General features: G+C 36.9%; 1 protein-coding gene across 3 annotated transcripts; it reads left to right on the top strand.

Moving 5' to 3' along the window:
• Positions 1–681: 681 nt before the first annotated feature.
• cdca4 (cell division cycle associated 4) lies at positions 682–11,340 on the top strand. Of its 3 annotated transcripts, XM_038304677.1 has the most exons (3): positions 699–839; positions 6,926–7,063; positions 8,925–11,340. In XM_038304677.1, exon 3 carries the CDS (start codon positions 8,937–8,939, stop codon positions 9,855–9,857), a length of 921 nt encoding a protein of 306 aa, XP_038160605.1. In that variant the 5' UTR covers positions 699–839; positions 6,926–7,063; positions 8,925–8,936; the 3' UTR covers positions 9,858–11,340. The 3 variants fall into 3 exon arrangements, with proteins under 3 accessions (XP_038160604.1, XP_038160605.1, XP_038160607.1); XM_038304676.1 differs by lacking the exon at positions 6,926–7,063 and having other exon boundaries at positions 682–839; XM_038304679.1 differs by lacking the exon at positions 6,926–7,063 and having other exon boundaries at positions 8,928–11,340.
• Positions 11,341–13,672: the final 2,332 nt, after the last annotated feature.

Genomic DNA, 13,672 nt, shown 5'->3' on the forward strand with positions numbered 1-13,672 from the left:
TTAGTGTGCAATAAATCTAAAATAAATGAATGTTCAAGTTTTATCATTACATTATGGAAATTAATGAACTTTATCACAATATGCTTATTTTCTGAGAAGGACCTATAAAGTAGTGCAACTTTATAGATTATTTCCAAGCTTTAGAGCTTGGAAATAATCTTTTAACAGCTTTGAAATGAGAAAACCCTTCAAATGTTTCAGCCACAAAAACTGATGTCAAGTTTTGTTTAATATATTTATTTAAAGGGATTTCAGTGTCATGGTCTGCTCAATGAGACCTAAAAGTGAGATCATGTTTTATAAACTAAGCCTGATTTCCCAACGGAGGTAAAAGGACTGATTTGGGGGTATCAGATTAAAGAAAAGAATAGTTTTTCATTGAAAAATGAAAATCTTCAGGGGTATGAATACTTTTACAAGGCACTGTTTGTTACTAATCAAAAAAGAATTCAAATACATACAAAAACATAATTTCTAATAGTGTTATGTGCTGGTTAAAATTTGGATCAAAATGCTTAAAAATGGATAAAAATAGTGCGAAGAGTTTTTTTTTGTTTTTTTTGTAACAGGCTTTCAATTGTTTGTTTAAAGGGTTGCTGGTAGAGAAGAGAAGGGAGAAATCATTAAAGAGGAATCCCAAGCATATGGCTGGCTTTTGTCGGCTCCCCTCCCCCTCCTACCGTCCGCTCCGCAGCAGCAGCAGCAGCAGCAGCAGCAGCAGGACGGAGCTACTTCAGTTTTTGAAGCCGTGGCATGAATGATCTCATCTGAACCCGATCTCCGCTTTCTCTGCCGTCGATCCTATGACCGAGACGGGAAGAAAATAACACAAACACGAGGTGAGTCCTGCTACCCAACCAACGGCAGCGGGGTTTTTAAGCAGGCACCGGGGTGAACGGCTGTTTTTTGGGGGGAACTTTACAACCCAGTCGCGGCGAAAACTCTTGTTTTCGGCCAGAAAGGAGGAAGGACCGAGGGGGGATGATGGGTGGGTGGGCGCTGTTAGCTCATTAGCTTTCCGCTACCTAGCCTTATAGATCGGGGGGGCAAATGGGACCAGGCGCGCCCCAATAATTTTATAACTGTACGGATGCCGTGTTCTCAATTTCATCTGTTCATTTACAGGCACTCTGGGAGACCTGTTCGGGAACCGTAGCCGAGCTAACCGGCTGTTAGCTCCCAGCGCAAAATGGCCTCATTGTGGCTGGAAAGACAAAGCACGCGGCGCTAACGGTTAAAGTCCCCCCTAAACGCCTTAATGCGTTTAAACATAATGGAAACAGCGTTCCATCGAATGGGAAATGGGGAAACTATATCTGCCGTGCTTAAAATGCTGTTTATTAAAGCGATAAATGAAGGTTTTTCGGAGTGAGGCGGTGGGGGATGGGTCCTGCGAGGAGCCATTGACGTAAAGCGAGGGTGGATTTTGTTTGGCCCCAAAGCGCTAAACGACAAACACTTCAGTGTTTGCATTTTAAACCGTGTAATGTCGTTAGTTACAAATCTAAGTATAACTGAGCTACTGTAAACCTAGTATTATATGTGCAGTTTGAGTAACTGGGCCTTTGAAATTCATTTCCTGATACTGCAACAGTGCTGCTCCAGTCCCAGTTTTTGGCTTAAACCGATAAAATATTGCATCATGTAAAAGTCACTGTATATAAAACACCTGTTTTAAATAGATATTAATATTAACAACTTATACTGTAAATTATATAAATCTTAGCCTACAGAATTTGGCACAGAAATGTTTTTTACAAATTTGATTTAGAGTAAAAGTAATTGGATAAAAGTCATACCTTGGAATTAAGGAGAATAACACAAATAAATTTAGTTCTTAAAACAATTACAAACATGTAAAAAAAAAAAAAAAGAACCTAATTGAAAATACAACAAGGATACACAACATATATATGTATATTTTTATACAGTCCCCAAGTTGAATGACCTGTGCTGGGATCAGGTAACTAAAGGTTATCTAACTTAACAGTTTAAAAACCTCAAAAATAATTAAGTTCTACCGTTTCTTTAAAATGAGATGACAAAGAAACGAGTGGAAGGACAGGTTTTTCTCTGGCTTTGTAGAATGTGGTGAAACTATCCTTTCCCCGGAAGTTGCTGCTCACTGCCAATCAGCTGGCCAAAAAAAAAGTTTCCCAGCAAAAAAAATGTATGTTCCTCTTTTCAAAATCCAGCTTAAGTCAGAAAAAAGTAAACAGTAAATGGGTGTAAAAATCTTCAATATTTTAACTGCAAAGTTGTTTGTTTAGATTTTTTTTTATGAAGTCTTACAATCAAAGTAATAAATGGATCAGTAATACAGTTTTAAATCATAACATGAAAATGTCATGATGGTTCCTGTTTTTAGCCAGCTAGTAATTTAAAGCTCTCATCTGAAGGTCGGTGCTTTAAGCTTTACCCTATGCCAAATTTTAGCCTATTAAATTGAATAAGACAGGAAGTACTTCAGAGGTTATCGTACTTGTTTTGTTGCGTTCCATTTGTACTTAAAAATTGGGATGTTGAATGGCCAAGTAGGTTTGCTCAACTAAACAATTCATAAAAGTCGGAATCCATTTGAGAAATTGGATCAACGTGACCATACTAACTACAGCGTATAGGATGGCTTCGACTCTCATTAACATGCAAAAGTACTGCAAGCTCACCATAAACAAATTGCTAATGCCATTTTAGCTTTAGCTTCAGGATTGCTTTAATCGTTTAGCTACCTTCGTTTTTCACTGTTATAGAAATTTGGACCTACTACAGATCGGTAGAGGTTTTAGGGGAAAAAAAGCCTAGCATGATGCCTCAAAGCCAAATGGACATTCCTCTTTCTAAAACTACAATAACCATATGCTCATATTAAAATAAAGCAATCTACAGCAGGCGTTGGTTTGTCGTAGTGTTTACTTAGGCTGTGTCTGAACGTCCACCCAAACCCCTAATCACTCAAACACTATATAGAGCGGGAACTTTATAGTGAACAAGGTTAACTTAGCTGTCACATGACTCCGCTTCCCTGCTCTGTACCTTCACCAACTCTGTGGCCCATGTAGGGTAGTGACAGCCGGCCACTGTGACAACAAATCCCATAAAGCTTTATGAGAAGAGCTATCACAAAGCAATCTGGGATAAATCTGCTCATCTAGTGACCATAGATGATCACTACTTTTCAAGATGCATTGTGGGAAATTAAATTTTGGACAGTCTTTTTAAATGGCGTAATCACAATATAGTGCCCTATATAGCTATTTGGGTGGACGTTGGTTTTCTTTGCCCTTTTCCTTAATTTCTTTCGAACCTTGGCTTGGCAAATCTTCACTAACTTGGCTCTATTACTTCCTTGTTTGCTCTTAGCGTATGAGCAATTTGTGCCTTTGCTCACAAGGAATACAAAATGGCAAAAACATGTAAAAGTCATAATAAAATGAATATCGTCGACATTGAACCATAACTTAATTAAATGGCCATTGTATATAAACCAACTGGGCTACTAGTGGAAAAAATGGTTAAGTTATAGGTAACAACAAGGCCCCTTTAGAACTGATAACGCAATATCTTATTTACCTATATTTGTTAATAGTGTTATGAAAAACTGATAACCAACAGAGTTTTGACAGACTTGTACAATGAATGAATTAACAAGGTACAAATCATAAGAAGTGCATTTGAAAAACATCAAAAGCTTTGTTTTCTTTATCCACAAATTGAATGTTGTACATTAGGTGAGGATTGGTGGGAATTTTTCATTCCAGTTAAGTGGGAAATGTCCTCTTATTCTGAGTACAAACAGGATGCATCATATTAATTTCTTCTAGGTTTTATCTTTAGGTAAATACAAAAAAATCAACCCTACTTTTTATTTGTTTAACTGATCTGGATTTAAGATGTTTTCTTCCATTTTACGTTGTTGGATAAGCAAAGTATGATGGTATAAAAAGTGTATTCTTAATTTTGAAGCATCATTTGTTAACTACTTCCTACTTTTTACATAAAAAAATTTTTTTTTAAACATGCTATTGATGTTTTTCAAAAGTTTGCATCTTAACTCCCCCAAATGCTGAGCTCAGTCTTTCAAATGTTACATAAAAAAAGAAGTGTTTCCTCTCTGTATAGTGGTCTACCAATGGTCTCTGGAGTTGGACTTCCTGACTGTCTTTGATTTCTGTCTCATTTCCTTTCACATCGCTGTTTTCTTCTAAAGACACAGTAATTCTGTTTAACTAAAACTTTCATTGTAGAAGATGCATCCAAAATGGTTTTCTTAAGTTTTTTTTTTTTGGTCTTTGGTAATTGTTTAAACTGTGTATATTGCCCACAAATGTTATTTTAGGCAAATGATGACTAAAAAGGTGTGCAGCCACATAAGCCGTTTTGTGTTCATTGGAACCACTGGTGTGAACAGATTATAACTAGAGATGCACCAATCAGATCTATGGCTAAATCCTTTTTTTTTTCTTTTTTGGTAATTCTTCATATAGTTCTTCAAGCTTCGATAACTTAGGTATAAACTAAACCTTCCTGTTTTGAGACATTATGTGTGTGAGCAGCAGCCGTTTCTCTCTGTGACTATGAGGATGTTTTTTTTTTAAACATTTTTTAAAGGTGTCAGTTTTGTTTTAAGTTTGGGTCACATTAAGGCCATAGACTAAAAAAATGAAATTAGGTCAGAGCCAGGTCCTCAGGAAGTCTCTCTGTGTGTGTGTACTTGTACTTGCACCAAGAAGAACATATCTTTTTTCCCTTTTTTTTTTAATTGGTAAAGTTAGTACAGTTTTTGGTCCTCAGTTTTTTGGGCTACGGCTTGGTATTAAAGTGAAAGTATCGAAACTTTGTGAAATTTCTACTTAATTGTTAGCTGTTATCTAAAGTTAGTTGCTATCTAAAAAAAATTTCTAAAGTAAAGAATTAGAAAAAATCTTAATCAAGTACTAAATGTCTCTTCTACTATTTAAAACAGTGTAACAAGATTGACGTTGATATAAATGTAACATTTTAAAGTAATAAAAACTAATGGAAAAATACTCCGGCACAAGAAACACTTTTATTAATTTTTTAGCATGAAACATGTATCAAATTCTTACAGTGTTTAACAAAGTAAACCATCTCCAGTGACGATATATACCTTTTTAATGTATTTTTCCTGACTTAAATTATTATGGTCTCAGCAGATAAAAATACCATTAAAACAAATATTTTTTAGCCAAAAACATTTAAATCTAAATGAATCTAATTAAAAACGTTTAACTGTCTGTGTGGATTGTGCTTGTTTTTTACAGTAAAGTTACTCGCAGTAGGTAGAAAAGCTAAAAACTGAACTCGAGCAGCGACAATATTATCTAAAAACAAAAACAAAAAACGGTTCAATAAAGATACTTCTAAAGAACATGTTTGTCAAAAAGTTACTCAAATAAATGTAACTATTTACAACCCATCTCTGGGTTTTGGATACAGTTAGGTTGGTATAGATAATAATTAGGTTTAGGGCCATGGTTAGTTCATGGGAAGGGTAAAAATGGTGGTCAGTTCAAGAACCTCAGTAATTAGTTAAAAAGGTTGGGGTTGAGAGAGAGAGCAGTTGCTGTGAATTAGGAGGTTTTATAAGACTGCAAAAGAAAGTAAATTCTTATCATAATGTGGTTTGTAAACCTGCTGTCTGGTGCAGCTGCAGTAGAAAACAGTTTTTTCTCCTGAAGCTTCTTACATCTGTGCTTCTTCTGATGTCGTTTTCAAGGCTTCGATAATATTAAAAGGAAAGGTTTTGTCTTGAATTGCCAGAGGAACCATTTCTATCCTAAAAACCAAAGAAATAACGCAAGCTGGTTCTTCTGAGTTGCGGTGTGTTCACTGATTAAAAATAAATTAGATTTTTAAGTTTCATTAAAGACTAGACAATCAAAAATAAAAGTTCTGTTTTTATCGCCTGGTAATTTGTTGGTGCATCTCTAATTATAACTTAAGGTTTAACTAATTTTGCTCGTTGTCGGATGGTTTTTATTCTCCATAACTAACCCTGACATAAAAAAATGAAACGTTACAGTTTGTGATTTAAATTAGGCTTTTGTTACTTTTTTGTATGTTAATTACTCCGAGGTATGTTTTAGTCTTTCTGTTTTAATCGCAGAAGCTTGGCTTCCTGTAAGTAAAAAGTAAAGGAGGAAAGAAAAAGCTGCTTGACGTTAGCTGTAATTGTGATCAGTAGGATGGCAGCAACGGTTTAATGTTGCTCTCTAAAGAAAGTAAAGCTATAAATGGCTTTTTACTAACTTGAATTATGTTTATTCAGATTATTTTGAGAGGAATCAAGAATGGAACATTAGAACAAGCGGTTTCATTGACCCACATGCCCTGCCCACAGGTTTTTACACAGCTGGACACCGAACGCTGTTTTCCTGTGTGGAAAACCTGAACGCTGCCCAGAGCTCCTGCTTTATTCCTTCATGCACATGTAGGGATTTAATTATTGGACAGGCTGTTGTTTTGTTCCTGTAAAGAAATGTGTGTTGAAGTGGTGTTTCATTAAGGAAGTTGATTTTTTATTTCTCTTTTCCACCCCCGCCTCAGTGAACAGAAAGGAAAAAATCTTGTTCTACTAGTTTTGCCTGTAGAGGCCCGGAAACCTGATTCCTCTTGTAAATAGCCAGTCAACTACGAATGTCTTCCTTCCCCCCCCCCCCCCCCTGTCTTTCTCCCATTTAAAGCTCCTTCCTGTTTAGCTGTATTTTTGATTTTCCTGATCACAGGTGGCCACATGGAGCCATATTTCACTGATCTTGTAACCTGAGTGCTTGCATTGTTTTGTTTTCTGACAAACCTCTCTGCAGTCTCTGCTTGTTTTGATGCAGCGTCGCATTTATTCAGTAACCATGCTATTTTCGGTGGCTCAGTGGTCTGTTAAAAGTGTGGTTGTTCCGCCCAGCAGGAGTCTTGCTTCAGACTGGCCTAAAATGGGCAGAAATGGGGCTGAACAAAAGCTGCTTGTCGTTCGTACAAAAGTTCTTGAAGCGTTGCAGCCGGGACCAAGCTGTATTACTATTGCCTGTGCCTCTCAACAGGAAAGGTATAGCAAACTTTTAGAAAAAACAAAACAATTCATTTAGCAGTTTGTTTCTAATGTCTAATCTTCAAGCAGATTTTTTATCCACACAAATATTAAAACCACTTTATCATCTTTACATCTCTTACTGACTTTAGTAATCACACAACACTTAGTCCCTACCAAAAGTAATAACACCTCTCGAACTTTTTCATCTTTTGTTTTTCTTCCTGCAATCATAACTATTGAATGTGTTTCATTGGGATTTCATTTGGTAGACCAAAGCAGAGTAGTAAGCTAGAATACAAATGTTGCAAGGTTATTTCTTTATAAAAATCATAAAGCTGCCGTGTCACCTTGCTGGACAGGGAATTCCCCCCCCAGTCTAAAATAGCACTGTTATAAAAACCCCAAACACAACTGAATTATTTCTCATATTATTTCCTCCAGATGAATTCATACAACTGAAGATACACTGCTTTTAAAAAGTATATTTTTACTACTAATATTTTGCATTAATTTGCTTCTAGCTATTCATCTACTATTACATAATTTACCAATTTGAGATTGGATCTAAATCTTACGATTAAAATCTGATTGATATTTGAGATTTGAAGCGATATCCAGCTCTAGTGTCAACACTGGCAGCCTCTGATGGCTTTTTCTTTTCACGATGCTTCGTACCGCCACCACGCTTCACAGCTGGAATGTTACATTCTGAATGAGTTCCTCTTAAGCTGTTCATTGCCACAATGACACAAGCCCAGTTGTACATTTATCATACTTTAAAAACAATGAGAGTTGTAATGCTCTCATAAAACCAACCGCAGTAACACACCTCAGATGTAACGATCCCAGTCATAATGTTTATTTTGGTTGGCAAGCTTCCTGAATTAGGTTATTGTCATAGCAGCAATTTTATCAATGAACAGTCTAGTTTAAAACAAAAAAAAACGTATTTGTGGTAAATTATTAACTCTAAAACGTCTCTAGAGACGCATGATGGCAGATGCAACAGAAATGTCTTTTTCACAAAGGTGTCGTGATTAATCATAATTAATCGATTATTGAAATAATCAACTAATTTAGTAATTGATCGTTTTAATGAGTGTTTAAAGTATGAGAGAGACAAAAATGTGCCTTTAGCTGACAGAGCAACCCCTTTAGAGCAGAAATTATACCTAAATTGTAAAAAAATAAAATAAAAAACATTTTGCAAAGAAAGTTTTCCGCTATCAATATGTTTTATTCAGAACTCCTCAAGTGGAAAAGTTTTAGTTTCATCGGGTTTACCTTTGTAAAAAATCTTTAAGGAACCTTTGGCTTTCTAATTATTAATCATTAGTTGCAGCTCTAGTGTGAAAGGTTAGAAAAGGCTTAAATGATGCAAATGAAAAAAATAATAAAACAAAAATAAGCATTAGAACAACCGACTGATGTAGTAATAACCTAAAAGTTACATAAACTTTATACAGAACCTGATAAATAAAAGCTTATAGTATATATCAGCTCGCTAATATCAGATTTCAGATGCAGGCTGATATTTTCAGATATTTGATTTTTAGTAGATATCGGGACAGTTTTCAACACCAGCGCTGGATCAGGAGATCCCTAATCTCTACATATCTAAAGCAGTAGGAGACGCACCGATAAAGAATTCTAGAAAAGGAGGAAAACTGTTCAATTTTATCTCCAGTTCAAAGGTTGAGATTTCTAATGAATCCCAATAAAATACTTTAAATTTGTGTTTGTTACTGGAAAGAATATGAAAAAGTTCAAGAGGTCTGACACTGTTAGCTGGTGCCATCTAGAACAGAGTGGATGTAATGAATCTGTTGGTGCTCACTTCCTGTTTGGTCTGACTCTGTTTTCTTGCTCATTCCAGCAGAGAGACATCATGTTCCCGAAGGGCACCAAGCGCAAGTTTTCAGACTCCGGAGAGGAACCGGTGTGCAGCGGCGATCAGGGCCCCTCGGCTTCGCCCGCTGCAGCTCGGACGCTTTCATCATCTTACAGTCTGCAGCGGCAGTCGCTGCTCGACATGTCGCTGATTAAGCTGCAGCTCTGCCACATGCTGGTGGAACCCAACCTGTGCCGCTCGGTGCTCATAGCCAACACGGTGCGGCAGATCCAGGAGGAGATGACCCAGGACGGCACCTGGCAGATAATGACCCAGGCCCTGGCAGCCGCCCAGTGCCCCGCCGATCGCCTGGTGGCCACTGAAGTGCTGTGCAGACAGACTGATGCGGCGGCGCAGGCTGGGCAGAGCCCCAAGCCGTTCCCAGTGTCTGGTCTGGAGGAGGGCTATCACTCTGAGGAGGTGGTGATGGATGGAGATGTGGAGGCGGAGGTCACCATGTCGTCCTTGTCCCCGGTCTCGCCTCAGCTCTCTTCGGCCTCTTACCTGCCAGGTCCTTTCGGGATGGCGCCCTGCTGGGAGGAAGAGGAGGAAGATGGTGACTGCGAAGAGGATGAAGAGGAGGACAGTGAGGAGTCCGTGTCAGAAGAAGAGGAAAGCGAGCCGGACCACCTAAGAGCAGACTCCAGGACTGGAGAGCAGGTTTTTGGGACTTTTGAGATCAAACACCCGGCTCCGCCCCCTGACCCGGCTCTGGAGGAACTGTTCTCAGACGTAGACCCCTCCTACTATGACCTCGATACAGTGCTGACAGGCATGCAGAGCACCCCCAAAATGGGGCCCTACGACCTGCTGGAGAGCCTGTCCTCCCACGGGCCCACGGCCCTGAGCTCCAGCTCCAGCTGCAGGTCTGACCTGAACGAACTGGACCACATCATGGAGATCATTGTGGGATCATGAAACGGAGAGACGCAGCACTCGGACTATGCACAGCAAACAGTGCGTGTTTGTGGTGATGTTACAGATTCTCACAGGTTTGGGGAACAAAGTGGGAGACTAATCGAGAAGAGGGTCAACTTTCAGACTGTAAACGGTTGAAATAAAGACGGAGAAAAGAATGACTTTGGGCGTTGGAAAGCCCACCTGACCAGGGAGAAAATTAGTGTCCTGCTTTAAGAAAGTCCCAAACTTGCTGATGTCTGTTGGAAGGCAAAGATAATTACCAATACTGCAATGAAATCTGAGTCTCTGTTTCCATGTTTCTTTTTTTTCATACATTCTGTCATTCTAGCTCCTTCTGGTCCTATTCTGCCTTTTAAAGTCCGGTTCTATTTATTGTTACATGGACCAAGGGACAGCTCACCACACTACATGCACCGAAACAGAACAAATTGTAAATCCAAATCTATGAATTAATGCATATTTTTTTTTTCTAGAGATTTGAGCAGTTATGAATGGAATATATGTAAATGTACGTATGTGTATATAGAAATATATTTTTTTGCATTATACGGCTTGGGGAATTTTGCGAGCATCGTTTGATATCCTGATTATTTTCTCTCCCGAGCGGTTTTTAAGGTTTTAAAGTAGCCAGACTGGAGGCGGTGTCTTCCTGTGGTTTGGTATAGGAAGTCCGCAGTAGAAGGTGTGAGGCCTGGCATCAAGGCGCTTTTCAGCCACTCACCAGATGTGGCTCAGGACTTTTCAGTTTACAGTATCCAGGAGACAAATGAAGTAGTCGGCTGTTCTGCTTTCAGTACAGACCCATTAATGGTAAGAATCTGGGGAAAGCCCCCAACACCCCCCACCAAATTACCACCACTGCATCAAGAAGCCATATTTTTTTTCTCATTTGTTGCTACAAATGTTGAACCTTCTGTATTAACCCATCTAATTTATTGTTTATTTATTGTATTTATTTTATCTAGGTACAGACATCGAATTAATTCAACCACCAGGCCCCCCGTGAAATTGTATTTATCCAAATTTTGCTCAGTTTTCAATGCAGCACCCATTTATTCCTTTTTTTAATGATTATTAGTAAAAATAAAAACCAATGGGGTGAATCCTAAAGCTACTATGCAGCTCGTTCATGTGTTTCATACTGACTGTATCCTTAAATTCCATTATGCAAACAGTTGTCTTTCTCCAAATCTGTAGAAAAAAAATGAAAACCGTTTTCTTTCTTTATTTTTTTTTTCAAATTGCTTCTTAAGGTGATTAAACATGAACTCAGGCAAATGAAATGTATTGATTAAAATACAGTATTACAACACGCTGAATACCTTACCACAACACTCCTGAAGGATGTCACTCTAGTCTGAATAGGAGCTAGAACTTCAAAGACTTAATTATCTTTGTAAAATGTATGCATTTTTATATCAAGAAAAACATTGTAGCATCTTTGTACATATTTTTTATAATAAAAGGTGCAACTATTGAACCGTTTTGCTTATTTCTGTGAATTGATCATTTTCTCTTTGTTTTTATTGTGGCTCCATACGGAAGTCTGGATTTAGATTTCATTGGTGAGGATTTAAAAGCCTGACACCTGCCCCCATCTCTAAATATTCTGCTTCTAATCAACGGTTGATGGATGGTTTTTCACGATCACGGTGATGTGATCCCTGAAGTATTTGGAGGCCCAAAATAAACTATAAAATACATAAATGTTATTGTCACATTAGATAAAATAATGGGTAATTCAGTAAGGGGGGGGGTTACTGGTTAAAAGGTTTGAAACCCCTGGTATAGAAATCATTTCCAGAATGTGATAACCTTGTTTAGTTTTAAATTCTTTAGCTGAATTAGAGTACATTGCAAGTCAAATATGCAGTTCTTTAACCATCCGATATTTCATTTTGGGGAAAAAAAACTTGTTCAGTAAAATTAATTCAGGAACTGTGTTTGAAAGCTTGTCAAGTACATTGGAGCGCATTTAATCGTGAACACTGACCCTCATTGAAATAAATCTTTGCATATTATTTGATTAGGTAAGTAAAATGATCTGTAAATTAAATAAGATGCACTTCTAAAAAACGAAACTGTAGTTTCAAGTGCAATATCCACTACTTCATATATATAAGTATGTAGGTTTATTTTATGAGCCAAAATATTTATTCATTTTTGGGATCTTTTTAAACAAAAAATTATTTTAAGAAATGTTGACTTATTTTAGGTCAGAGTTTTCTGTTAATGTAAATATAAGTAAGCCTTTTAGAAATGCTAATAAAAATCAAACGACTTTATAATACATTAAGTCTGGTTGATAGATTGTGGACCTGTGCATCTCTGCAGCTCCTCCAATGGAACGATAAACCACTTTGCCTCTCTAACGAATGTTATCTTTGCCTGCCCAGTGTCTAGATTTAGATTTTTGATTGTTCTGTTACTGTTTCTATTTTTAGATTTATTGATCAAAATTCGGAAATACTCAGAGATCTATAATCTTCATTTGTAATTCAATTTATTTTTTATTTAAGTAAGAGGTAGCTGAATAAAGGCAATTTAGGACATAATGCTAAACTTCTTAGTGTGTATTTATGAAAACTTTTCTAAATTTTTTTTTTTTTTCCTGAAGTTCTGCACAGCTTATTGTTGTTTTATCTCATAAAATCCAAATTAAATACACAAAAGTTTGAAAGTTTATTAGAAATTATGAAAATAAAGGTCAAATATGAAAACGTATATGGAGCGCAGCCTAAACCACATTTTTGTGCACGATTGATTTTGAATAAACGACGACTAAGATCTGAAAGGTTTGTGTGCTCGCTTTAAAACGAGGAATACTGAAAGCTGAATTAGACCAGAAAGCTCCAGTCTGGTTTGAGTGAGACCTTTGTCCTTTCGTGCTCTCACATGATAATGTTGGACTATGAGATTCTGTGTGAGATAGGAAGCAGTTCAACAGAACAGAAAGCTAACCTGCTCACTTCAGACCTGACTTAGTCGGTTTAGTCTGCTGCAGAGACACAAGTTCAACATTCTTCAACTTTAAGAAGTTTAAGGAAGGTTTATATTCAGTTTAAATCTCTATATTTATACACTTGGGCTGCAAGCACAGATACAGAATAATAAAACCATGAACAAAAACAGCATAAAATTGATTCCTGGTAAAAGTAGAGGAGATAAAATAGCAACATCTTCACTAAAAATGTATGGTTACTTTTTTTCTTCTTCTTTTTGTTGAGAGTTTAGCTTCACTGTGAGCTGTTGAATATTTAGCGATTTAGAGAACTGCTTTAACAAGTTAGCTATTTTTCTGCAGCTGTCAGCAGGTATTCCAGACCAGGAAGATCAGAATCTGTTTCAAGATTTTAAAAATTTTTCATTGTTTCGCCTCAGAAAGATGTTATATGTTTCCTCTCAATCGTCATGTTGGGTTACAGTTCAGGTATTAGGCTGGCCGCTCCATAACTTTGACCTTTTTATTAGCAAGATGCTGCGAAAACTGATATCTAAGTCAAATTTTCTTTAAATAAATGTGTTCTCCCCAGTTTTTTAGCTTTTAAGTAAGATAATTTTACTATGGATTAAGATTATTTATGTTTAAAAAAAATAATTTCAAGTGCATAATGTATATATTTTTTTATTTTACAGGCAGAAATATTCATTCCATTGGTAGATAATTTATTAACATCCGCAAATTAGTGAAAGACACTTTTTTCCAATAGATATTATTATATTATACTGAAATTGTATTTATTTTTAGATCAGTTTTTGCAGTGTAGGATTATTTTGTAGAATCATCCATTTCAGTTTCCTATTCCTCATAA

Source organism: Cyprinodon tularosa, unplaced genomic scaffold, assembly GCF_016077235.1.
Source record: "Cyprinodon tularosa strain WSP-4 unplaced genomic scaffold, ASM1607723v1 ctg54, whole genome shotgun sequence".
Taxonomy (NCBI): Eukaryota; Metazoa; Chordata; class Actinopteri; order Cyprinodontiformes; family Cyprinodontidae; genus Cyprinodon; species Cyprinodon tularosa.